This window comes from Mauremys mutica, chromosome 3 (genome assembly GCF_020497125.1).
Source record: "Mauremys mutica isolate MM-2020 ecotype Southern chromosome 3, ASM2049712v1, whole genome shotgun sequence".
NCBI lineage: Eukaryota > Metazoa > Chordata > Testudines > Geoemydidae > Mauremys > Mauremys mutica.
The window spans coordinates 6964466-6991076 of record NC_059074.1 but is presented as its reverse complement, the minus strand read 5'-3'; the positions used below and the strand labels follow the sequence as shown (position 1 = coordinate 6991076).

General features: G+C 49.6%; 1 protein-coding gene across 1 annotated transcript in view; it reads left to right on the top strand.

The window, feature by feature from the left end:
- Nucleotides 1-26611, top strand: part of LOC123367078 (bifunctional epoxide hydrolase 2-like) — an 87568-nt gene that overhangs the window by 21204 nt on the left and 39753 nt on the right. Inside the window, exons 6-10 of the mRNA XM_045011085.1 lie at nucleotides 2509-2583; nucleotides 3137-3232; nucleotides 6048-6126; nucleotides 9365-9399; nucleotides 10177-10203. Coding sequence (XP_044867020.1) covers nucleotides 2509-2583; nucleotides 3137-3232; nucleotides 6048-6126; nucleotides 9365-9399; nucleotides 10177-10203 — 312 coding nt within the window. The remainder of the gene's footprint in view (nucleotides 1-2508; nucleotides 2584-3136; nucleotides 3233-6047; nucleotides 6127-9364; nucleotides 9400-10176; nucleotides 10204-26611) is intronic.

The window sequence follows — 26611 nt, the reverse complement described above, 5'->3', positions numbered from 1 at the left end:
ACAGAGGGTTCCTTATAGCTTCTACCCTTTCTCTCACCCTTGGGAGAGTTGTCTGGCATGGTTAATAGTTCACCGAGCTATGTTAGCAGAGGCTGGATTTTGCTGTGCAGAAATGCACTGTGACTTTGACCTTTATTTGATCAGATGCACAAGGTGGGTGAGGTATATTTTATTGGGCTAACTTCTGTGGGTGAAAGAGACAAGCTTTTGAGCTCAGAAGTCTCTCTCTCACCTCCAGAAGTTGGGCCAATAAAATATATATGACCTCACCCACCTTGTGTCTCTCAAATCCTTTAACCGACACGGCTACAACCCTGCACACAACATTATTTTTAAGGCCGTTCTAGTTATGTGAACGTACTTATCACTTGTATGTGATGCTTTTCTTCCGTAGATCACAAAGCATCTGATAAGTGTTGGATGTTTGCGATTAGGTTGCTAATACCATGTTGTGGCAAAAATCCGCATTGGGGGTGTAAATTCTTTGATCAAAACCGTCAGAATCTTTTAACCCCCAGATCTCAGGCAGCGGATGTGCTCTGATCACTGCTTGACCAGTATTGTCTCATTGTTCCCTTGTGCTCCCCGCTACCCGTTTGCTGCATCCGCCTGTTGTTTCGGGTCTTAAACTTGATCTCTGCCCCCGAGAGTTTACAGTCTGTATCTTTGTGTTTGTACAGCACCTAGCGCGGGGGGGGCGCTGATGCAGGATTAGAGTTTCTAGGCACTACAATAGTAGAAATAGTAGCAATTATGGTTTAAAAGATTTTTAGTCTGTCTTGTAAGGGGGGGAGAGATAGCTCAGTGGTTTGAGCATTGGCCTGCTAAACCCAGGGTTGTGAGTTCAATCCTTGAGGAGGCCACTTAGGGATCTGGGGCAAAAAATTGGTCCTGCTAGTGAAGGCAGGGGGCTGGACTCAATGACCTTTCAAGGTCCCTTCCAGTTCTAGGAGATTGGTATATCTCCAATTATTACCTTATTACCTTAATGTAGCAGAGAGCTGTGGAGATGCCGACACGAGGTGGTAGGGGTGAGATTTTCAGCCTCATCCAGGTGACTTAGAAGTATCCCACTGACAGTCGTGGGACTTGTGCTGCTAAAGAAGCAATGTACCTTGGGAAAATCCCGTCCCGGTGCCTGAATGAGGCTCTAGGTGCCCAATGTCTTCCCATGTGGGTGCCTAGCTTTAGCCCATGCGCTTGAGTGGAGATGGATAGTGCAGAGGATTGGTGGCTGAGCACGAAGCCTTTTACCTGTAGGTCACAAGCTCCAATCCAGGCCTGATCGGCAGCTACCACCATTGGGTAGCTGATTGGCAGTTTAGGTTACCAGGAAGAACAAACCAAGTGTTTGATTCTGTCTCCACCAAAGTTAGTGCCCATTTGGCCCTCCTGGTTGATGGTCTCCCCAGGAGACCGAGCCCTGGAAGCAAGAGACCGAGCAGTACCCTTGGTGTACTAGAATGGCCAAGAAATCTTCTTTTATTGCTTGCTTTTACGGGTCTCATCTCGCCATTCTCAGGGAATCCTCACTCTGAACAGGGGTTGGGGATCTCTAACAGGTGCATCTTGTGTTCTCCAATGTGCATGTAACACTAGCTACATGCAATCTTCCTTCCCAGGCTTTTCCCCTTAGTGTAGGTATTTACTTTTCAAGCCATGAATAGATTGAATCCTCTTAATCAGAGAGGACGTGAAACCAGTACCTCCCGCCTGAGCCTGCCGGATTGCTTCTGGTGGTTCTAGGTTGGGTTCTAGGAGTGTTTGCTGCAGGCTAGGTGCCATCCCAGCCTGGATAAAGACAGTTCTGGATCTGAAAGCTGCCTCCTGGCACGTTTCCATTTAGACCTGCGAAGGAATAATGGCACTGGATGAGTAAGGCTTATTCCTCTTCCCTCAGCTGTGAGAGCACGGCAGTTCTGCTAGCCCAGTCCTGGACTCCGCCATGCAGCCCCACCAAGGGTTGTCTTAGCCAGTCCAGGTTCTCTTCTGCAGATACTGCCAGTCTTGCCAAATTACGTGGGGTTTTCATAATGTGGGCAAACAGCTAGACTTGCAGCGGTGCTCAGACTGTGGGTTGGGACCCCACAGTGGATCACCAGGGCTGGCTTGCTGGGGCCTGGGGGCAGCGGGGCTCAGGCTTCGGCCCCCTCACTCGGGGCAGCGGGGCTCAGGCTTGGGCTTGGGCCCCCCACATGGGGTAGTGGGGCTCGGTTGGGCTCAGGCTTCGGTCCTCCCTCCTGGGGTTGTGTAGTAATTGTTGTGGTCAGAAGGGGGTGGCGGTGCAAGGTAGTTTTGAGAACCCCTGAGCTAGAGGCCTGATGAGCTACGACCCTTTTGAATGAAGGAAGCTTCCCAAAGAGGGTGGGGCTGGTTTAGAAGGCTGGCTGAGCAGTAGAAAGTTATCGTCTGGGGCAAACAGCCTGTGGCCACTGTGTTGCTGGGCACCAACATTGGCAGTGGCGGGGTCTGGTGTAGAACTGAGAACTTTCTGTATTCACCATGTAGCTTCTTGGCCATGAAGAGACTCTGCCAATTGCGTGTGACCCAGTGAACGTGACCCATGGTTATGTGCCAATCAAGGTAGGCTGGAACGACCGGTGTGGTAGGAAAGCCATCTTGATAGCTAAGTGTCCCAGTACTATGGTGTTGAGGGCCATAAGTGTCCCATGATGGGCCCTCCCCATGCATGTGAAGGGTGTTAACGCCGTGGAGGGAGAGAGGTGGCTGTATCCATGAGAGAAGACTGGGGGCACACTGTGTGGTGGTGAACAGCAATGGGCTGAAATTCAAGCAAGGCAGATAGAGACTTTACATGGGGGGATGTTTTCTGACCATGTGAGACTGTTTCTGAGGGCCAGGCTGGAAGCCAAATCCTCTAAAACCGGAGCGGAGAGAGCACTGGTCTGGTCTCTGCTGCAGAGTAGGCCGGGCTACGGGAAGGTGGGGAATGTTTACAGCCGGGGGCTAAGGTTCTGGATGGCCGATGACCCGAGTGCCAGGCGCTGGGGCCGGCTTCTGTGTGTATGCCGGCACGCAGCAAGGGCGTGGGGCGTAACTGCTGGGTGTAAAACAGAGGGGAAAGGACTGTGGGGCAGGGAATAAACTTGTGCTATTTGTCTGTTCTTCCCTCTAGCCTGGAGTCCAGCTGCATTTTGTCGAGATGGGGAATGGCCCAGTGGTGTGCCTCTGCCATGGCTTCCCTGAATCCTGGTTCTCCTGGAAGTACCAGGTAATGCTAAGCCGGGCCAATGGCTGGCAGCGGTGCTGTGTGTGTATCATCCATCTCTGTGCAGCATGTTGTGGCCATTTGTTACGCAGCAGGGTGGCCTTCCATGAGAAGAAAGGTGGGGGGCTGGTGTCTCTCACTTGTGTGATTGTATGGCGAGGGGTGGAGGCCACTTCTGACTCTTCCTTATTCCTGGTGTTTCTCCCATTGCCCTCTTCCATCTGCAATCTAGAGCTTCTCCCTCCATCTTTGTCTGTCCGTCCTTCCTTCCTTCCTTCTCCCAGCCCCTTCTGCTCTGCTGAAATGGCTGACTAATAGTTTTCTTTGACAGGATAACAAGCCTTGTGGATGGGGGGGAAGTGGTAGATGTGGTATAACTTGACTTTAGTAAGGCTTTTTATACTATCTGGCATGACCATTTTCTAAAAAAAATTAGGGAAATACAACCTAGATGGAGCTATTATAAAATGGGTGCATAACTGATTGGAAAACCGATCCCAGAGAGTAGTTATCAGTGGTTCACAATCAAGTTGGAAGGGCATAATGAATGGTGTCCCACAGGAATCCGTTCCGGGTGCAGCTCTGTTCAATATCTTCATCAATGATTTAGATAATGGCATAGAGAGTGCGCTTATAAAGTTTGCGGACGATACCAAGCTGGGAGGGGTTTCAAGTTCTTTGGAGTTTAGGATTAAAATTCAAAATGATCTGGACAAATTGGAGAAATGTTCTGAAGTAAATAGGATGAAATATGGACAAATGCAAAGTACTCCACTTAGGAAGGAACAATCAGTTGCACACATAGAAAATGGGAAATGACTGCCTAGGAAGGAGGACTGCGGAAAGGGATCTCAGGTTCATAGTGGACCACAAGCTAAATGAGTCAACAGTGTAACACTGCAAAAAAGATCATTCTGGGATGAATTAGCAGGAGTGTTGTAAGCAAGACATGAAAAGTAATTCTTCCGCTCTACTCCGCGCTGACTAGGCCTCAGCTGGAGTATTGTGTCCAGTTCTGGGTGCCACATTTTAGGAAAGATGTGGACAAATTGGTGAAAGTCCAGAGAAGAGTAACAAAAATGATAAAAGGTTAAAAAAACATGACTTATGGGAGAGGATTGAAAAAACTGGGTTTGTTTAGTCTGGAGAAAAGAAGACTGAAAGGAGACATAACAGTTTTCAAGTACATAAAAAGTTGTTACAAGGAGGGAGAAAAATTGTTCTCTCTAACCTCTGAGGATAGGACAAGAAGCAATGGGCTTAAATTGCAGCAAGGGAGGTGTCAAGGTTTCTTTCCCCACTTTGAACTTTAGAGTACAAATGAGGGGACCTGCATGGACACTTCCAAGCTTAATTTACTAGCTTAGATCTGTTAAAGCTGCCAACAGCCAGAGGTCAGTGTCTGGCACACTCCCTGTCCCCCCAAAACCTTCCCTGGGGAACACAGATCCAAATCCCTTAGATCTTAACACAAGGAGAAATTAACCATTCCCCCCTCCTTTCCCCCACCAACTCCTGGTGAGTCCAGACCCAATTCCCTGGATCTTAAAACAAAGAAAAATCAATCAGGTTCTTAAAGAAAATTTTTACCTTTTTTTCCTTTAATTAAAAGCTATCTCTGTAAAATCAGGATGGAAAATGCTTTACAGGGTACTTAAATTTATATAGCCCAGAGAAAACCCCCTCTAGCCTCAGGTTCAAAGTTACAGCAAACAGAGGTAAAAATCCTTCCAGCAAAAGAAAAACATTTACAAGTTGAGGAAAACAAAACAAAGCTATCCCGCCTTGCCTGACTGTTACTTACTAGTTTGAAATATGAGAGACTGATTCAGAAAGATTTGGAGAGCCTGGATTGATGTCTGGTCCCTCTCAGTCCTGAGAACGAACAACCCCCAAAACAAAGAACACAAAACAAAGACTTCCCTCCACCAAGATTTGAAAGTATCTTGTCCCCTTATTGGTCCTCTGGTCAGGTGTCAGCCAGGCTACCTGAGCTTCTTAACCCTTTACAGGCAAAAGAGACATTAACCCTTAACTATCTGTTTATGACAGAAGGTTTAGGTTGGACATTAGGAAAAACTGCCTAACTGTCAGGGTGGTTAAGCACAGGAATAAATTTGCCTGGGGAGGTTGTGGAATCTCCATCATTGGCAATTTTAAAGAACAAGTTGGACAAACACCTGTCAGGAATGGTCTAGTTATTACTTGGCCCTGTGTCGAGTGCAGGGGACTGGACGTGATGACCTCTCGAGGTCCCTTCCAGTCCTACACGTCTGTGACTCTATGACCCAAAGCACGTTTTGAACCCACAGCCAAGAGGTGATTGTGCACGAATGAACTCTGCTCCCCAGCTCTCTTTCCCTCTCGCTGATTGAATGTCTAGTATGAAGTTCACATCCCACCTCTAACCCCCGAGGAATCTCTGCACTGACCCAGAGTTTATTCTTTTGGTCACTGCCTCTGGAATTTGCCTCGGCCTCAGTCTGAATCCCAGTGCAGCACGTAAGGCACCTTTACTCTTCAGTGGCTGACTCTTGTTCTGAGTGTGGTGCTAGCCCACGTGGATTGGCTTGCCCAGTGTTTGGCTGGCTACGGGCATTTGCTAGAGCAGTGTCTGTTGTCGTTCTTACGCCCCTTCCAGCGTGTGGAATTCACGTGGCAGCTTCGCTTTTGTGACTGACGTGTCATAGTCGTTATCGTGCCGGATGCTAATAGGGGACAGTTCAAACAAATGGAAGTTCACTTCCCAGCTGTGGGCGAGCTACAGCAGACGCAAGTCTGTTTCCCAAGGTCACGTTTCTTTCTGTTTCTGCTGTAGATCCCTGCTTTGGCTGAGGCTGGCTTCCGGGTCCTGGCTTTGGATATGAAAGGCTACGGAGATTCCACTGCTCCCCCAGGTCAGTCGGGTTTCCCATCCTCTCCTCCTCCCTCCTGCCCCCTTAGAGGGGGCAAGCAACAAAGGGCCGAGCTAAATTGCTCAGCCTTCTTCTGGCGTGTCTGTGTGTCTGCTGGGTCCTAGCTAGGACTGTTGTGGTGGAGATGAGCTGGGAGAAGTTGAGGCTGAATATTGGGTAGAAATCACTCTTGGTGCGAACTATTTAGGCTGTGGGAGTCTCCCAAGGGAAGTGGGGAAAGCCCTGATTCTTGGGAGAATGTCCCGTCGTTTGCTAAAGTTCCTGGGAATATGGGGACTGTAGGGAAGAATTGCACCCTTGCAGGGAGATGAACCGGATAGTCCGACACATCTCTTCCATTGCGCTAACGTCTAAGTCTGTGATGTGGCACAAACTGAACAGCAGCCAAAACCATCTTGACATGCGCTCGGTATCTGTATGTCTGCCGACCCCCCCTTGTCCTCCCCCATAACCTCCCGAGGGTTCCTAGAATCTCCTGGTGTGAGGTGAGCTCAGGCTGGGAATCTATTCCTTCTAGTGGTGGTCTGAGGAGTGGCTTGGATTTGAAATGCCCCTGAAGCAGGGGAAGTAAATACAAAAGCCTCCCAATGGCTACATGGTGTCAAGGAGGAAACCACCTGGCGTGTCAGTTATAAACATGCTGCTCACGACACTGGGCTGTTTCGGGCCGTCTTATTTTCATTTCCTGTCTCTTGCCATCCCTGGCACAACCTTGATGTGACCCTGCCCACAGGGCGCCTTGGGAGAGTCGCTCCAGAAGAGGTGACTTGGCGGTAGATACCCAAGTTGTCTCTTTAGTTTCTAAGCTGAGCAGGGTCAGGCTTGGTTGGCACGTGAATGGGAGACCTTCCAAGAAAACCCACTGGTGGTGCTCTTCCTTGACCCATTCCATCCTTGGCTGCGGCTGCCAACAAGAGGTGGCATTGGATAGGGAGAACGCCCTGGTTACCGGCAGCTAACACCCTCTTTCCTTATAAGGTGCTTTGCATGAACTTCCCAACAGCTGGCCGGTCTCAGTGACTTTCAATCACTACCAGCCTGGGCTGGGTTTGAACCAGCAAACTAGGAGCGAGAGGCTCTGTCACCCGTTAATGATCCCCTGAGCCGCCTGGGGGATGAGGGGTCATTGCAGCCATCCATGCCTGATGACTAGCAATGACAGTGCAGCACGCACTCCTCTGTCCCGAGGCAGCAGGAGCTGAGTGGTGTCGCTAGCTGGTTGAGTGGGTTCGTTACTGACACCCGCCCTACCCCGCTTGCCTGTGTCTTCCCCGGCATGGCTCTAATACAGAGGTTGGGAGGCTGGCTGGGATCCCCAGAGCCCTCCGAACCTGCTAGTTCTAACCAGGTTTGGATCGAGGCTGTAACCACATTGTTATGCAATGTCTGTGTCAAGCCAAATCGCTTTGTCTTGTACAGTGCATCTTCCTTTGTGCTTCAGGGCATTTGCACACGACTCTGAGAGTGAACAACCGGGGGGCTGGGAAGGGAAGAACTTGGGGTATAAGGCCCTGTGAAATGCCATTGCTAATCTTGAGGGCTGATCAAAGCAGCAGCACTCAATGTTTGCACTATGTTAATTTCACTATGAACGTTGCTGTGGTGCCCGCAATGGACCAGAGGCCAGACTGACATAGGTATTTAGGCACCTAAAGATGCAGAGGCACATAACTCACTTAGGCACTTTTGTAAGTCCTGTTTGGTGCCTCTTTATCTCTTCAGGCATCTAAACCTGGCCCTGGGCGCTTTCCGAACCCAGCGAAGCACAGAACAACATCAGCCCAAGGAGTTTGCAGTCTAAAGAGACAAGGGTGTGTGGGGAGAGGGATACTACATACAAGCGATCAGGAGGGTGATCGGCGTGTGCCACGTCCGTTCCCTTTTCTGCAGCTGCCTCCACCTAGGTCCTGCCAGTGCCCGGTGTCCTCTTTAACGGCTACCCTGAGCCCATTCCCTTCCAACAGCCCCTGTTTTCCAGCCCCTCCCCTCTGCTCACTGAGTTACACCCACTGCCGTGTTATCGATGCACTGGTAGATCTAAGGCCAGAAGGGACAATGCTGGTTCCTTCCCCTCTCCCCTACGCCAGCTGGCTGGTTCCCGCCTCAGCCCAATAATCGGTGGTTGAACTGACGTGTTCCTTTTTAATATGGTTGCAAATACTCATGTGCTTCCTGTGGTAAAGTGTCCCGTGTCTCACGATGTTATTTAAACTGGACCAGCACATCTGAGCTGCTTGCCTAGGAACTGGTTGAGCCCAGCAGGTGCGTTTTTCCAGAGGGCTTTTATGTCTGGACAGAGAGTGGCTGTAGGGCAGCCAACCCCTGCTGCATGGGGAGCAGCTCCTGTAGGGTCCCTGCAGTTTGTCCCCACTGCAGGAAGGAAATTAAGGCCTTGGTTTTCCTAGGATCACAGTCCGCAGGGGCTGGGGGCCATAGTGCACTCCTGAAACGTGCTGGTTTCTGCAGGGTCTAGGGCCGACATGTGCTCTCTGCTCCTGTTGGTCTAGATTAGCCCTGACCCACTAGTCATTAGAGCCCCTTGATGCTTTTATTGCAAGACTTTCTAATCTTTGTGTTCTTCTACCTAGTCCCTGATAGCACCATTCATCGCTCCAGTCGCTGGGCAGCTCTGGCTGCTGGTGTCCTGGTCATATTCCATCTTGGGAAGTGACAGTACCTGCTCTCTCCTTAAATTCCCCCGTAGTTACTCCTCGCTCCTCCACATCAGGGCTTATAGGAGAAGACTTCAGAGCGCGTTTCAGGAGGGCTTCTTGTTTTCCCTTGCAGGCAGAGACAGCTTTTTCATGGTACTGCCTCCTGCCCTTGAATCTGAAATCAGATCAGCGCAGCCTTCTGCTATGCCAGGCCTTTAATCCTGAACCCCAAAGCACTTGACAACCTGCCATAGAAGGATCATTTTCCCTCCGACCTGCTGCCACCACTACTAAAATGCACCCACCTCTGGGGTTGAACCCCGCAGCCTTAGTTCATCAACGTCCCAGAGCAGGCCTTTGGAAATCCTAGGGACAATCCCATTTCCCCCCCTCTTTAAAGATGGTGCAGTGGGTGATGAGATAAATCCTGGTGTGTACTGAACTTTTGTAGAGCTGGTGGGAGCCAGGGGGCCGCAGCCTGGTTCATGGCAGATTTAGGATGTTAAAAAATTAAATGGAAGGATACATAAATGAGCTCAATAATTAATTATTGTTGTTGTTTGCAGACATAGAAGAATATTCCCAGGAAGAAATATGCAAGGTAGGAGAGGGTGTCCTGATTTCTGTTTGTGACCTAGGTCTGCCTGTATTATGGAACCACGGTCTGAGCTCCCTAGTTAAGGTTCTAACCCGTGTATCTCTATGGACGGTAGAAAAGGGTCCAGGATGGGGTGGGAGAACAAAGGCAATCCCAGGGCTGCTGTTTCCAACTCGGGGGAACGGTGCTCCTTGAGTGACTGAACGTAGTTGGGCAAGGAGTGCAGTATAAATCCGACTCTCTGGTCAGTGGTTTGCAGCACTGTACAGCGAAGCTTGCTCTTCGTCTGCGAGGCTGCCTGCAACACCGCAGATCCCGGAAGGAAAGACTCCCTGATGCCAGGATGAGGTCTCCTTGTTGCGTAATCTTCATTAGTAGTAACAGTAACACTGAGGTGCAAAGATCAGGGCCCGTCGTGTGAAGCACTGCACGGACATAGTGAGACAGTCCCTGCCCCAAAGTGTTCATGGTCTAAAAAGACAAAACGCTAGATGGGGAACTTCAGCACAATTGTGACCCGGCTGGCAATTTGAATCCAAATCCCCTGAATGCCGGCCCGGTGCCTCCCTCCCAGACCATCCTTCCTGCCTAATCTTAGAGAGAGGGCTGGGAGTGCAGGGCCCTGATCTCGTAGGGATGGGGAGGTGTATTGGATCTCAGGTGACTTTGGAGACCTCTTAGTGAAGGCAAACTGCCTTCAGAATCCTGTTGGCACTTAAGGTCGTGGCATGTTCATGGCTAAGAAATCTGATTATCTGTTTCTTTTTTCCCCCCTCACAGGATCTTGTGGTTTTCCTGGACAAACTGGTGAGAAACCCCCTGTGACTTTCATTGTTCCTTTGCTAAGTGTACAGAGATGCACAAATCCAAGCGGTGGGATTGTTTTGGGCCACAGCCAGAGATCCTGGGGAAAAGTATTGTCAGATGTGTAACTTGTTCCCCCCTGTTCCTCCTTGTGCAGCGTTACCCCAGACTGGCTGGGAACAGAAGTTGCTAAGGAGAGACAAGAAATGAGCTGGAAATGCCTCTAAAGCTTTACCTTGTGTGATCTTGAATTAAAGGGGGCGGGGAGAGAAGATGAAAGGCAGATCCCTGGTGACTCGCTGAGCAGCTTGAGTGGATGGTTTAATTAATTCTGCCTCTTGGCTAAGATCAAATCTAGTATTAGTTTAATATCTGATACATCCTCTGCTGGGAGATGTGCTTGCCTAAGAGAGGAAGGCAGCGATTGCTGTCTCGTCTCACAGCAATTAACCCGTATAATTGTTGCATTAGACTAGCTCAGCATAAGTTCTTGGGCTTTGCTTTTTACTAACCCCAGAAGTATAAGGTTCCCTGGGCTGATGGAGAAGAGAGGAGAGTGTGTACATGTCCCAGGGGAAGGATGTTATGATCTTAGAGGACATGCAGAGAATTGCAGACTTGTGGTACGTTCCCCTCGGGTCACCGTGTGGGTCTGTCTGTGCTGGGAGCTTGAGCAGGCCGATGCACTAGCTCTGTCCAAACAAGCACACTAAGAGTAGCAGCACTGCTGGGGATAGCGTGGCTGGTGGGTTGGGCTAGCCAGCCGAGTGTGTACCCAGGGCTTCCGGGCCGGTTTGTATCCAGGCAGCTAGCCTGCACTGCTGCCCGTGCTATTCCCAGCCACGCTTCTCTTTGCAGCATGCTCGCTCAAGCAGAGCCAGTGCCTGGCTGCCCGCTCAGGCTGGGAAGTGTCCCCAGCTGCGTGTAGACACCAGGGGCAGGTGATCCACGCAGGAGCTTGCACAACTCGAGACTGTAAGAGATTTGGCTTTGAGCAGGGAGTGGGACTAGATCACCTCCTGAGGTCTCTTCCAACCCTAATAATCTATGTGAGTGGAGGTGTGGGAAGACTGGGATTGATACATCTAAAGAGGAGATTGAATAAGAGGGAAACATGATAGCTGTTAACAAAACAATGAATTGTATAGGACTGGTGAATTGAGTGCTCCTGTTTTTCCGCCCCTCCTTGGAAAAGGAGCAATCAAAGAAACTAAAAGACAAACATTTAAAACTTGATGAAAGGAAATGCCTTTTTACACACTGAACCTGCAGAACTTGCTGTAACTAGGTGCGAGTGTGGGGTGAGAATTGAGGACCATGTTTAAGAGAAGTCAAACATCACTGTGGATAATGTGAACGGTAGACAGGATAGAAGGAGGTATTTAAACAGTCATCACTCACTGGCTGCTGTGAGCTAAGGAAAAAGAGAGGTCGGTTATTCCACAGGGATCCTTGCGCATTTTTCTGAAGCATTTGTTACTGGCCACTGTAGAGAACAGGCCGCTGGACTTAGATGGGCCTTGATCTCATTCACTCTGGCAAGTCCTGTGTCTTCAGCCAGCTGGTTGATTCATCTCTCGTTCGTGTCTCGCTGCCGGCGGTGATGGAGAACGCTTTTCCCTTCGACACGCGGGCGGGAGCGCAGCAGAGCGGCAAATGGCAAGCTCAGCAGCTTGAGCCCTCCTGTATTGAATAATGTACCCTCCTGGGGTCATTCATCGGCTGCACAGCACAGTGCTTAGTGGCTTCCATCCCACTGGAAGAATGGAATCAACCCCTACTCCTTTAAATGAGATGACCAGTGTGTGGGGTGGGGAGCAGGTGGGGGGGCGGGGTTTTCCCCTGCTATATCCTGAAACCTCTTCCATCCATCCTGAAACTAGCCCAGCTTGAAGTGCTGTCCCGCTCTTTAACAAGACTGTAAATAAAAGGAGGGGGCGAGCTTCTTCAGCAGCTCTGCCTCCCATGTATGTCAGCATCAGAACTGCAGCTGACTCTAATGACAGTGCTTCTTGCTTCACTCCTGAGAGCCCTGCAGGGCCAGTCTGGTTACGGGCGAGCGAACCGCAGTGTGTTCTTCCTTGTGCCTTAGCAGAATGGTCTCCTAGCTTCTGCTCATCAAGCCCCACTTGGTGACGTCCGTGCAAACCCACTGACTGTAATACAGCTCCACTGAGGGACCAGTTTGGTCCCCGGAACCTGCATTACTGGGGATGAGGCACAAAAGACGAGGCGCCCGGTGTGACCCCCGATCCCAGGTGGATTGGAAAAACCGATCTCAGGCTGAGTGTGTTTGACCTGCAGTTGCTGAGACCATAAATGCAGCCACCCCACCATGCTACTTCTAGCCCTCTCTGTAAAGGAGAGGGAGGGGGAAGGAATTGCTGGGCTTGTGTACTCCAGCTCCCCTAAATCCACACCCTGTGAGGGGAGGCTGCCCACCAGTTGCCGCATAACCTGGTGAGTGGCAGAAGTCTCAGAACTATCCTGCCAGCTGGTGGGAAAACTTGCTGCCAACCTTTATTTTCAGGAATAGCGTGACCTGCATGCTTCCGAGTCGTGAGTCTCGCCACACAGCCCCGGTGCTCTCTGAAACTTCTTTCTCTTGAGTTTCAGCTCTCCATTGCCCGTGGGTCTGCGCATCTTGGCCTGCATTTCCGATCTCTTACTACTCCGTTCCCCATGCTGCCTTCATCCTGCCGGTAGGACGTGCCCCCTTCTTTATCCTTCTCCTGCTCATGTATCTCTGCCTCCTTCCGTATGGAGGCCACCGTCTTCTCCCCAAAGACGTTAAGGCCAGAAGGGACAGTTCCAACCATCTCCTACTTACCACAGGCTGTAGAATTTCCCCTAGTGTTTACTGCACCATGCCCAAGGATTTTGGGTACAAGAGGTCTAATCTCTAAGACTCCAATTGATGGAGTCTCCATCCCATCCCTGGGGGAGCTGCTCCAATGGCTAATGACCCTCCTTGTTGAAAATGTGCATCTTGTTTCAAGTTTGAAATTAACTAGCTGGAGCTAAATTCTGCCTTTATCTGCTCAATTACAGAGCCTTCTAGTAACCGACTCTTCCATGCAGCAGCTGAGAGGGTTACGTTGGGGTTTCTAAGGTGTTATAATTTTCATCTTGTGGTTTGTTCTTTATTTTTGTTACCACAACTTTAACCGTTACAGACTTACATGATCTTTTAAGTTTATTTGAATAGACTTCCTTATTCCCTTTCCCTCTGCTTGGGAAGCCTTTGAATGGGGAAACACCTGGATTTGACATCAGTTGGGCAAAAGACCTGTCAATCTTTACTGGTGTAGTTCTCCATGTTCTGGTATAGGCTGAGCCATTTTCTTCTTAGGATATAATGAGATAACCGCACCCAAAGTGGGAGCAAAAAGAAAACTCAGCTGCTGTCTGCTGCTTGCAATTGACTTGCTGGGAGAATATGGGCCCAGCACGTGGCACATGGCCCAGTTAGCCAGGTCAGGACCCTGGCATCACTCGCCTGGCTCTAGAAAATGCCAGGGTGGAGTGCTCGGAGAGCCCTGACCACGTCCCCGCCACATCTTGTGCAGTGCTGTACACTCTCAGGGCCAGATCTTCAACTGGAGTCAGTCAGCCGAGCTTCAGGCCAACCAGTGGAGCTCTGCTCCTTCACACCAGTGGAGGATCTGGCCCCATGTGCTCAGTAAAGAGCAATACTCTGGCACAAATCCCCTCGCTGGTTCAGGATCCATAAGTGGGATGCAGAACACTGCATAGCCATCTCCAAGAGGGCAGTACAGCATTCCCCCATGCCATGCTTGGCCATTAGTCCAACCCTGAGCCAGACTGGATATGACTGTCTGTGGGACTTAGCTGTTCCCTTGAGGATTCCCATCCAGGTACTGGTCCGGCCTCTCTCTCTCTCCATTTTGTGAGATGTGCTGCTTCTCATGCTGTGATAGTTACAGCTGCTGGCTAGCTCTCAAAAGCACTTGGCTTCCTCCAAACACATCTATTATTTCCAAAGAGCCTACGGGGAGCTGATGGGATCTCATGCTGCAGAGGGCTGGGCTGTTGCTGTAGGTGAAAGCAGTCATTTCCTTGCAGTGTGCGGAGTGCTGACTACTCAGAGGATTGCAGAGCTTCTCCTCAGCTTCTTATTTCTCTGCGGGGGAGAGCTGGGAACGCTGGCAGAGGTCACTGAGAAACCGGCTCTGCATCTTGGAAGATGTTCTGGGCAGTTAGCTCCTGCCTTGTGAGTAAATGTGGGATTGGAAGAAACCTGCTGAGCTCTAAGCCCAGCACACGTGAGGGCTATTTAATCTTTGATCAGGAATCTCATTAACGCTGGGGAAGAAATCGCTGACTCGGTTTTCCAAATGTGTGAGTGCAGCATTTCAGAAGGCCTCTACCTGCGCTGCGGTGTGCTCTACAGCCTATTTTTTCTGCTTCCACTGGAAAGCAAAAAATAAAACCGAAGGGGAAAGGACGGATCTTAAGAACTGGCTTGAGCTTCAGGTGGCCAAGTAGCACTTCCCAGCTGGTTGTGGGGGAAGAATCACAGTTTGTGTGAAATTTCTTCCTGGCTAACTGGAAACAGACATTAAAGGAGCGACCAAGGGGTTGGCACTGGAATAATGTCATTGTTTTACCGCCAACATCACTAGTTCAAAGCTGTCCCTGCTCCGTGGGAGATGAGTTGTGGGAGATGTTTGAAGGCCAATGAGAATCTCACCTAATCTCGTGACTCTGGGAGCTGGGGCTTTAAGACAAACACCCAATCTCAAGATTTGGCAACACGGCCCCTGTGATGCAAGGCATATTATCCCCATTTCACAGATGAACAGAAGCACAGAAAGATGAAGGCTATGTCTACATTGCAAGGGAAGGAGCAATTGTAGCACAGGTAGGCATAACTGTGTTGGCTTTTGTGACAGATACGACAATTTCCTGCAATATCCTGGACAGACCTTATTGAGTTAAATCTTATTGAATTAAGTTTAAGTATCTTTGGAGACCACTGTATTAAAAATGCAAAGGATACGTATTATTGGAGGGTCGCAGGTAACTTCTCTGGGGGGAAGATGTGGCCAACGGAAACCTTGGGAGCTTCAAAGGATTATTTTAAACAATGTGCTGGACAAACCGAGTTAAGTGGGGTTCCTATGAAATAGCTGGTGGGAGGGGGGATGACCACAAATTACCACCTCTGGTTATGCAAAGACCCAACCTTTGGAAGCTTTGTCCTGAGGAGGGGACCCTTGCTTAGCTGATGACTTATTCATGGTCTGCAGCTCAAAGACCCACATTGTATAAAGGAGTGACTCTCGGATTCAGGATGTGATTGTTCTGAGCTAACAGCTCTTGTGACGACAGGAAAACCCCCAAAGCTTTGACCACTACTTTAGTTCAGGCCTCAGACCAGGCCTCTGATACAAGGCTCTCTTCCTCCTACAGCTAGCACAGCTAACAGGAGTGTAGACGTGGTGGCATGGGCTTCAGCACAAGGGGGCTGGCACAGTACAAGCCCTCCAGGGACCCTGGGTACATACTCTGGTTGCTAGCCCACGCTGAAAACCCTGCCACCACATCTACACGATTGTTCCCCGGGTTTACTCCATTAACGCTAGCACCAGTGTATCAACCACACCTTCCACTGCGCCTTTCCCCAGCCCCAGTGATGGCCTTTCCTGTCCTGCAGCCCCTTGTCACGGACCCCGAGCGATGCTCTGGAACTGCTCGCTGCGACGCCACGCAGGACTCTGGGGAAGTCTCCTCTCTGTGAGCAGACTGTCTTCAGGACAAGAAGCTCACATGGCTTCCATCTTCCTGGGTCTGACCCTGGAGCATTCAGCATCCTCTGCCCCTCCGTGCGCGTCCCACAGCGAGTGCGCCCAGGCGGGGTCCTGGGGAAGCCAGAGGGTCCTGCACCCCCACTTTGCAGTCAGACGTGACTCTCAGCCAGCCAGTAAAGCAGAGGTTTATTAGATGACAGGAACACGGTTTAAAACAGAGCTTGTAGGTACAGAGAACAGGACCCCTCAGCCAGGTCCATTTTGGGGGGCAGGGAGCCAGACAACCAAGTCTGCCCCTCACTCTATGTCCCCTGCCAGCCCCAAACTGACTCACCCTCCAGCCCCTCCTCCTCTGCTTTGTCCCTTTCCCGGGCCAGGAGGTCACCTGATTCCTTTGTTCTCCAACATCTTTAGCTATCACCTTGCAGGGGGGAAGGGCCCAGGCCGTTAGTTGCCAAGAGACAGAGTGCCGGCCATGTATGCACACTGGCCCTTTGCTCTGCAACAATCACAGCCCCTTATTCCACCACCTAGAGACTTAAGAAATGCATAGGGGAAACTGAGGCACCCCTACAGTAGTCAGAGACATTCAGAACAGTCCCACTTCGTCCCACCCCTTCAGGTGGGAAAACTTGCCTGAATGCATCAGTCACAGCAGCCTTGCCTGGGGGAGCTCCCTGCCATGGGCACGGGGAGGGAGCTGGTCTGAGAGTGCGAAGCCTCGTAGCCTTTGTGCGGAACCATTCAGGGCTGGCCTCTGAAGCTGCTCCCTCCCTCCCTCCTAGCAGGTGGCTCTGTGGCAGAAGATGGAGCACGTCCTTTGACTCCAGTTAGCCCACAGAGGCTGAACTCCTACCTGAGTGAAGGCTCCGGGCCTCACAGTGGAAAATTGCTCCAGCCTAATCATGATGGTTGTCCCCGGCTGTGCATCTTCTCTCTAAGGGCACCTGCCTCTTGGTGCCCTGTGTGGAATGGAAACCCCCCTCACCTCCCGCTCCCGCTGTGCTGAGTCTGGGATTAATAAATCACGGTGGCAATCGGTGAAGCAGAGGGCAGCACGGGAGGCGGGGAAGGGGAGGAAAGGCAGGCCGGTGGTTTTAGGGCTTCCTGCAAAAAGTGATTGGGCTTTTTGCTCACCTCAGCTGCACAAACGTGGCTTGTCACCTTCCGGGAGCACGTCGAGAGTGTGTGTGTCCTAAACAAGGAGCTGCCGGCAGGGACTTGTTAAGAATTCAGGGCTTGGTGCGCTGTAATAAGCGGGGCTCGCCCTCTCTGCTGGTGTCCTGTCAGCCACTCGTGACAGAGCGCTGGGATTGCTGGGGCCAGGATTTCTGATTTCTATTTAAGGACTGAAAGGACCATTAGGATCATCGGCGGGGGATACAACAGATGTGGGGCAGCTCACAGAGATGGTGATCAGATGGTTTCATCAACCTAGCTACCATGAGATGAGGAGATTAATTTCCAAGGGCAATACAACCTTCCCTCCGTCCACACTCCGGGCTTGTAGCAGCACAGGTACGGCGCTGTAGCTGTGTTGCTGGAGCATCCATAGCGTAGACCTGGCCTAAGTCTTATTGATGTCCCATTTACATCAGTACCTGCTTAATACATGAAGGCCAGAAGGGACCAAAGATCATCTAGTCAGACTTTGTGTATCGCAGGCCGGAGAAGTTCATCGTTAGATTCTGGGCTCAGTACAGGATTAATAGAAATATGACTATTGCTCCAGACCCGAAAGTAACATCACACCTCTTTGTGATGGAGCATGTAAACCCTGCTCAGCGATCCTGGCCTGGAGGAATGGAAAGAATGTTGGCAAGTGGGGTGGGTGAGTCTAGACTCAAATTCCAGAGCTGGATGTAAACTTCAGTCCGTCTCTGTTCTTGGAGGACAGGATCAGAACTCAAAATGATCTTGACAAACTGCAGAAATGGTCTGAATTAAATGGGATGAAATTCAGTAAAGATAAGTGCAAAGCACTACCCTTAAGAATCAAATAGAATCACAGGACTGGAAGGGACCTCGAGAGGTCATCTAGTCCAGTCCCCTGCACTCATGGCAGGACTAAGTATTATCTAGATCATCCCTGACAGGTGTTTAACTTTCTCTTAAAAATCTCCAATGATAGAGATTCCACAACCTCTCTAAGCAATTTATTCTAGTGCTTAACCACCCTGAAACTTTTTTCTAACGTCCAACCTAAACCTCTTTTGCTGCAATTTAAGCCCATTAGTTCTTGTCCTCGCCTCAGAGGTTAAGAAGAACAATTTTTCTCCCTCCTCCTTATAACAACCTTTTATGTACTTGAAAACTGTTATCATGTCCCCTCTGTCTTTTTTCCAGATTAAACAAACCCAAGTTTTTTCAATCTTCCCTCATAGGTCATAGGGAGGTTGTGGAAGCTCCATCATTGGAGATTAAAAGCAGGTTAGACAAACCCCTGTCAGGGATGGTCTAGATAATACTTAGTCCTGCCTTGAGTGCAGGGGACTGGACTAGACGACCTCTCAAGGTCCCTTCCAGTCCTATGATTCTGATATTATGATTCTTGGAGACTAGATTCCAAAACCATTGCCACAGACACCAGTGGGGGGAATCAATGATCATGGAACTGGAGAGAATAGAAACCAAAGAAGTGGGCTGACAACTGGTGACCAAGAGGGGAAAGAGAACGAGGAGACTTTCACCCTGTCAAAGTATCAGTTCTCAGCTACTGAGGTTCCTGTCTCTGACGGAATGAAATGGAAAGCTACAGTGGACCCACCTGATGGGCACCCTGGTTGTATGAAGCAAGCAGCTACCAAGAAAGATTCTTCAACCGTCCTAAGAAGCCAGCCATCATTGGTGGAGGAGAGCAGACAGAATGCAGCGAAAGGCACAAGGACAGCAGGACTGTGTGCAGTCTCCCTGGAGAGAAGACATGGGATTACGAAGTTGTGTGGCAAGTCTCCAGTCATGGTGATACACTGGAGCCAATGACATGGCATCGCGTGGAACTACACAGGTTATTGAACATGTCAAGGATCTTGGAAGGGAGCTGAAGAGGAGGAAAATCCAAGTGATCTCTTGTTTGAGGGACTGAAAGGATCTCTGAGAAGAAGGCAGAAAATCCTGCAGATGAACTATTGGCTGCATGGCTGGTATGAAGTGAGCGGGTTGGAGAGGGGCCACGTTCCAGTGAAAGAAGGGGCTGTATGAATGGATGGCCTGTATCTCATGGGTGAGGGGATACTAGTCTCAGTTGGAGAATAGCTGGAGCAGCCGGGAGTGTATTAAAGTAACAGGGAAGGGGCTAAGGAAGCAAATGACGTACATGCTCAAACTCAGTGTCGCAAACAGATTGCGCCAATGTGGCAAAGGGTGTGAAGAGAATGTTTGTTTTTTCAATTGCTTTTATGCCAGGGGCAGGAGGCTGGCTAACGAGCAAGAAGGATGGGAAAGTGTCATTAAGAAGAAATTTGATATTAGCGCTGTGATGGGGCAATTAACCTGCCCTTTACAGTTTCTGATCATTATAGATGGTGATTTTCTAACACAAGGTATTGACCCAGCATGAGGGAACCTGTTTTGGACCTCGTTATGAAGGATACAGAATTCGTCAGTGGCAAGCAGGATGGGTAATTATAGGCTGGTTAGCCTGAAATCAGTTCTATGACAAATAATGGAAAAGCTGATATGGGATTCAGATAGAGAATTAAGGGTGGGAATAGAATTAATACCAGTCAATGTGGCTTTGTGGAAAATACATCTTGTCAACCCTGATTTCATTCTTTGGTTATAAATTTGGATGATAAATGTAATTTCATAGATGTAACGTACTTAGATTTCTGTAACATAGTTGATTTTGTACTGTATGACATTCTGCTTAAAAATTAACCCTATACAATTTCGACCATGCACACGTTAAGTGGACTAAGAGCTGGCTAGCTGATGGACCTCAAAGGAGCTGTCAATGGGGTTTCATTCTCAAATGAGGGTGTTTCTAGTGGGATTATGCAAGGATTGGGACTAGGCCGCATGCTGCTGAATGTTTTCATCAACAATCTGGAAGTAAATACAAAATCACGACTTGTAAAATTTGTAGCTCACCTGAAGATTGATGGAAGGGTAAATTATCAGGACAGGGAAGTTAGCACAATCTCAATTGCTTGGGAAGCATGGCCCATTCAAGGAAAATGTGACTTGAATTCAACCAAATGCAATATTCTACATGTAGCAATAAAGAGTGTGTGTGTGCAGGGGGTGGGGGTGGACTGTATCCTGGAAGGAAAAGATGCTGAGGAGGATTTCGGGATCCCAGTGGGATGCGGTGGCAGAAAAGGGCTAATGCAATCCATGGATGTATAAATGAGAGTGGTGAGTAGGAGCAGGGAGTTGATTTTATCTCTGTCTGCTGCCCTGGTGAGGCTGACGCTGGAATACTGCAGCTAGTTCTGGTGAGTGCATTTTAAAAAGGCTGTTGAAATATTGGCCATGGTGCAGAGGAGAGCTACACAGACACTGAATGGGTGGAGACCAGACCTTCCAGTGAGAGGCTTAAAGAGCTGAATGGATTTAAAATATATATATAAAAAATATTGAGAGGTGACTTGAATACACTATAAAGTACTTTCCTGGGGAGAAAATACCAGGCTCTGAGGGCTCTTTAACCTGGTGGAGCAAGGCAGAGCAAGAACCAATGCCTGGAAGCTGAAACCAGACCATTTCCAATTGGAAACAAGGCAGATTTTTACCACTGCGGGTGATTAATGATTGGTACAAACTACCAAGGGACGTGGTGGATTCCCCATCTCTTGAACTCTGCATGTCAAGGCTTGGCTGCCTTTCTGGAAGATTTGCTTTAGCCGAACACAATAATATAAAACCTAATTCTTGTATAGCATTATTTTCAGCAGCAGCTCGCTGGGCGCTTTACCAAGGAGGTGTCGTTATCAGCACTCGACAGGTTATTGGGCTCAGTACAGGGGTGACTGGGTGAAACTGAATGGCCTGTGCTGCACAGGGGGACAGACTAGATGAGCGCATGGTCCCTCTTGGCCGTCCAGTCTATGAATCTTACAGAACTTATAGCTGGAAATGAACTGGCTCCACCAGCTCTTTGAGCAGATCTAGATTCAAATTCTTCTTCCTGGGTTTTCTCTAGGTGAAAGTCTTAAGTTTTTGTGGGAGTTTTTAGGCAGCTTTGATGTAGTTCAAAAAGCAAAGTGCTGGGATAACAATTAACAGAATACAGCCATAGACCGGATCTATTTGGTTGCATTGTTAACACACAAAACCCAGAAACATTAATTACTTCTGTGTCTTTAAAGGTGGAATCTGGATCAATTAGCCTGCAAGATGCTTAACCCTCTTTGGCCCAGCCACACAAGCCACCTAAGAGATCAAACCTGGTATCAGTAACTTGAGCGTTTTGCATCCCAGTTACAGGTAGAGTGGCTTGAATTGTATCCCGCCCAGTGCAAGCCATCTGGAGCAGGCATGGGAGGGAAGCAGCACTTTCTCATACACTGCTACACACCCATGTTTTGAAGTACGCTGCGTTGCGTGGTGCTCTTCCCTACACTCAAAAGCCCAGGGGTCGTGTAGACCCCTATAGGCCTGGTGGGAACAAGCTCTATTGGCTCTGCTTGGTTGAGGTTCCACTCTAGTCCTCTTCCTCTCTCCATATGTGGCTGCATGTATGTATTGTTCTGTATTCCACGTGGAGACAACCTGACAGATGCTCCTCATTTCTAACTGCTATGGTCCTCTGTGGTCTTTACTGCTGAAGGAATTAGCTGTGTGGGATTTCACAATGGCCCAAAGGAGAGTAGCAAACGGTTGGCCAACTCTCTGCTAGCTCCTTGCTCTGATGCATTCCTTGCGAGTCCCATCATCCTGCTGTGTAGGTTGCCGGCTTTCCCTCCGAGGACACGTGTGCTGCTGAAAGAGAATCCAGTGTAAAGCAACAGGGACAGGATTAAAACCGCTTCGCCATCTGCAGGCTCTTCCGAGGAACATGACGACTTTTTCACTTTGCTGCTTGCAGGGGAAGTTTAATTGCATCTTAAATACCAGCTGGCTAATTGGGAACCTTCTGCTACATACTTTTTAAACAATGCCTGAATCGCTTGGTAAAGAGATGGGAAATGCATCTGTGTCTTTAGTGGAATCAGCTTCCCCCTCCTCTCAGTGTGTTCTGGACTCTTCTGAGTAAGCAGACTTCCCAGTGGCAGAATGGTGATGTAGTTAACTCTTTACCTACCAAGGACTCGGTAGCTAGGCTGGGTCAGTGTGTGGCTGGGCAGTTTTTAAGGAACCCCCACGTGCGGCAGGAAATGGTGTTGAGATTGAGCTCTCTTTCCTTTCATTGGTATGGAAGCAGTGCCCCAGCTTGGTGCTAGGGGGCACTGTTGTTGGAGGTGCCATCCGTTGGATGAGACGGAAACGTGTTTGTTGTCCTGGCTACTGGTGGTTATTCAGGGCCCCAGGGCAGCCTCTCTATGAGCTGGGGGCTTTGGCTAAAAAGCCATTGTTTGGGGCCTACAGCTGCATTCTGCCAACCCTAAAACGTCCCCCTTGTAGCGGGAACGAGGCTTTTTATCACTCTGTTCTGTAATTGTTTAGCATTGATGTGTGGCATTAAGTGGCTGCTGTGTTTTACCCCACATGTTGCTGCATTTAGGTGAGGGGCAAAGTGGTCCCTTGTGTGGCTTGTAATGTTCCTTGGAGTCCTTCTGGATGAATATTTCCAGCTCCTACAACTGTCCCCAAGCCATGAGACGATCTCTTCCCAGCCTCGCTCCATTCAGCTTACATACGCTGAGAGCCAGAGGTACTTTCACCTCTTTGCTGCTTCGGTGTCATGGGAGATCCCTTGAGTTAACTACCAACCCAGGTCAGATTTTGAAATGCAAGCTAGAGATGAAAGGCTCCATATCTCATCTCGAATCCCTTGAGTCCGTCCCCCCTGCAGACATTGTATCAAATGCTCTGTAGTGCCCGGCAGCACTCGATGAACTGTTCAAAGCATCCTTACTTGAATGGTTCTTCCGTTATTTTTCTTGCCCGTTCCCCACTCTAAAGGCCTTTTCTCAGCTGCCCCTTTGTCACGGTCCAGACGGCAGCGGCAAACTTCTGAAATTTAATTAAATATGGATGCGCCATATACGTGCTAACTGTTAAATCTGCGTGGCTGACCCATTTGTGGAGGGGTGTGCTCCGTGTTTCACTTAATTCGCTTGCAGATGAACTGCTCTCTGCACCATCTGCTGCCCAGCTATAACTGTATGGGGATGGAGTTTAAGAGCCGTGCTACTGATCCCAGGAGGTAAGTAATCTAAAAAATGTTTGTAGGAGATCATATCAATCTACCTTTCTTGGGAGGCTCTTGGTACTTAAAGCAATTAATTGGGACAAAACAAACTTTGCTTGCTCACCAGATAACACTCGCTTTCTGAAAAATCAAATATATTTACTGTTTGATCCTTCCTGAAAAAGAAAATCTATTCTTTCTCCTAATCAGTCTGATTGATGGGAATGCTGCTTGTGTGCTTAGCTCCTACAGTCGGCTGCCCAAATCCCAGCAGCCTGGCCTGGAAATTCTCTGCCACATGAGCTGTGGCTTGAAATGCATTTAGCAGGTTTAATTAATTGTGCATTGTGTGTCGGGATCTGTTCAGTGCAGTGCTGGTGCTTTTATTAAACTATGTTTTGACTGACTGTGATTGCTTGTGAAAGCACAGCTTTGAGCCAGGTGCTGTGTGTGGGGTGGGGGGGAGGGGTGTAAGGGGATCAGGAGCCCTATAACAATGGCATGATTCAAGAAATGGAGGTGGCTGAGTCCATCTCCTACAATAAATGCAAGATTGTTGCCTATAGTAGAATTTCTAGGGTTTTTGCCAGTCTGTTATCTATATAGAGAGAGCTTAGATTGCATTTGGGGCCTATTGTGTTAGGTGCTGTACATATACATAGATAGCCCGTCTCAAAGAGCTTACGATCTAAATAAGACTTGCCCAAGATTTCACAGCTGCTCAGTGACAGAGCCAGGAATAAAACTCAGGTCACTGGTATCCTATCCACTAGTCCACGCTGCCTCTCTTAAATATCCTAAATGACAGAAGCCCCTGACTTTCCTTTAAAGACTCTTCCCTGGTCCATCTTTGGAGGAGGGCAGGGAACTGACCTAAAAGGCCCATGGTATTGCATGAATCTGCCACATACAATCTTTTATGCCACCCTCGTCGCTGGGGTCTCTTGACAGGTGCTACAATGGAGGGGCCTGTGTCACTCACCTGCCGACTATTGCTTCCCGCTCTTGCTATTTACCCCTGAGTGTCTGAGTTGCCCTGCCCCTCCCATGAGTTCTCCCGTGACCCAGTGATATCTACCCACCTCTCCGTCTTCCTTTGTAACTCAGCCCCTCTGGCCTGCTGTTCGCCTCAGAGGCTCTTCGCCCAGCTCCATTTGTTTGGCTCCTTTCTGGGGTCTGGCTTTCCTGGACTGAATGCAGCGTTCAAATTGCTGTGGCCCCAGGACTGTCGCTCAACTTCCCAGCAAGTTACTCACCCACAGTGCCTCAGTTTCCCCAGACTGTGGATGCCTGCCAAGGGTGTTAGGAGGGTTAACGTTTGCTCCTGTGACTTGCAGATTGGCTGGCTGCAGTGTGCTATGCCTGGGAAGGCGAGCCCTGCAAGGAAAGCTTCCACCCGTGCAGGGTGTGGCAGCCTGCCTGGTGAATAGGGTGGGGCTTCGGCTCCCCTGTGCTCCAGTCACGCTCTTGGCTTTCCCCCAGGGAAGCTCAGGGTATCATGGTCTGAGCTTTACAGCTCTCTGGGTTCCATACAGCCTCCCCAGGCCACCGCCTCCCTCTATGGGTAGGACCGTGTGTAGCTGTAGCACCTTCCAGGACTGCTAGAGGGGCCCTACCACTCATGAGATCGGGGGGCAACGCTTGCCTGGCGGCTGGCCCACTGCTCTAAGGGACTTCTTGCCTCTAAGACATCGGAGCGACCTCATTGCTTGTTGGAGAAGATTTGAGACCTAGCTAAGCCCAAGACCAGAAATCATCTCTCAACTTCAACATAGTAGGTCAGCTCTGTGACCTAAGGGTAAACTCTAGCAGGACCTTCAGTTCCTATATGGAAATTCGGCTCCTGCTGTTCCCCAGCTTTGTTAGTATCTGTGATGAGCCATTTGATGCATTTGTCCAGGGCAGGGAATATGGACAGGGTGAAAGAAAAATAATTAGGAAGATAAGATGGAGGAATTGAGTTTGTCATATAATTGATGCGGAGACTCAACTGCGGCACAAAGGTTCGTGGGCTGATAAGTCAGATCTTACATTTCAGCCCTTCTCTGACCCTGCCGCAGTCTGCGAGAAATCCAATTAACATTTCCTTTCCGCAGCGGCTGTGAATAAACCATCCTGAAAGGCTTTTAAAAGTGAAATGTCACAAGGAGCCAGCTTCCCCGTCCTAGCCTTGATAAGCCCATTGTGGCAGGCCCTGCTGCTGTCCGCGGGGTTGGTGTGTTCTCAGTGTGGGGCGTCTTTTCTTGGTGGATGGCTGCCCTGGGCTTGGAGCGATCAACATCATTCCATCTGGCACCTTACAGAAGGGATTGTGTTGAGTACGGTATGGAGTTTGGGGACAGCTAGTTCCCCGTGACAAGCTGACTCCAGGAAGAGATGGACGAGTCACCAAAAGAGGGAACGCTCTCCATATTTGGAGTGGCAGATATTTCCAGCTGCTGATTGTGTGCCCACGTGCTGTTGAGTGCAGCGGAGCTAGGATTGCTGAGCCATGAACCTTCACCGCGTTGCAGGTTGCACTGTCATTAGCACCTGTACGTAGTTCTTCTCCTGCTTTGGCCGGGAGTGTACAAGACTGTGCATGGAGCAGGGCCGTGGAGAATCAAGCCTGTCCAGTTCAGTTTGGGGTCTCTGAGAAGGCTATAGAGTGTTCCCAGGGGACTGCAGTGAGAGACGCCCCAGCCTCGTCCATTGGGCCCTCTTCCATTCAAAGGCAGGGAATGGTTAGTGGGTTCTTAGGATGGCCTTTTCACACCGCAGTCCACGTGTCTCCTGTTAGAACTGCTCAGCTGTTAATTTCACAACCCCATCCACTCCCAGGCTGATTTCAGAGGCACTTGGTCTGAGTCCAAGACCACTGTTCATGTCCACTTTGTTATTCAAATGCTGGCGAGAATCCAAGGTTCATTACAGACTAGGATGCTCCCTGATTCAACTCATTTGACTTGAGCAAGGTATTGCTAATTGTTAAAAGCGCATCTTGGGGTACGTCTTTGCTACCTGCCGGATCGGCGGGTAGCAATCCATTTCTCGGAGTTCGATATATCGCGTCTCATCTAGACGCGATATATCAAACCCCGAACGCGCTCCCGTCGACTCCAGAACTCCACCGGAGCGAGTGGCGGTAGCGGAGTCGACGGGGGAGCCGCGGACGTCGATCCCGTGCCGTGAGGACGGGTAAGTAATTCGAGCTAAGGTACTTCGACTTCAGCTACGCTATTCACGTAGCTGAAGTTGCGTACCTTAGATCGACCCCCCCCCAGTGTAGACCAGGCCTTGCTCTACTCTTTTCTAACCCATAGAGCTCGGGGGCTGCAACTGGGATGTTTCTCTTCCCTGT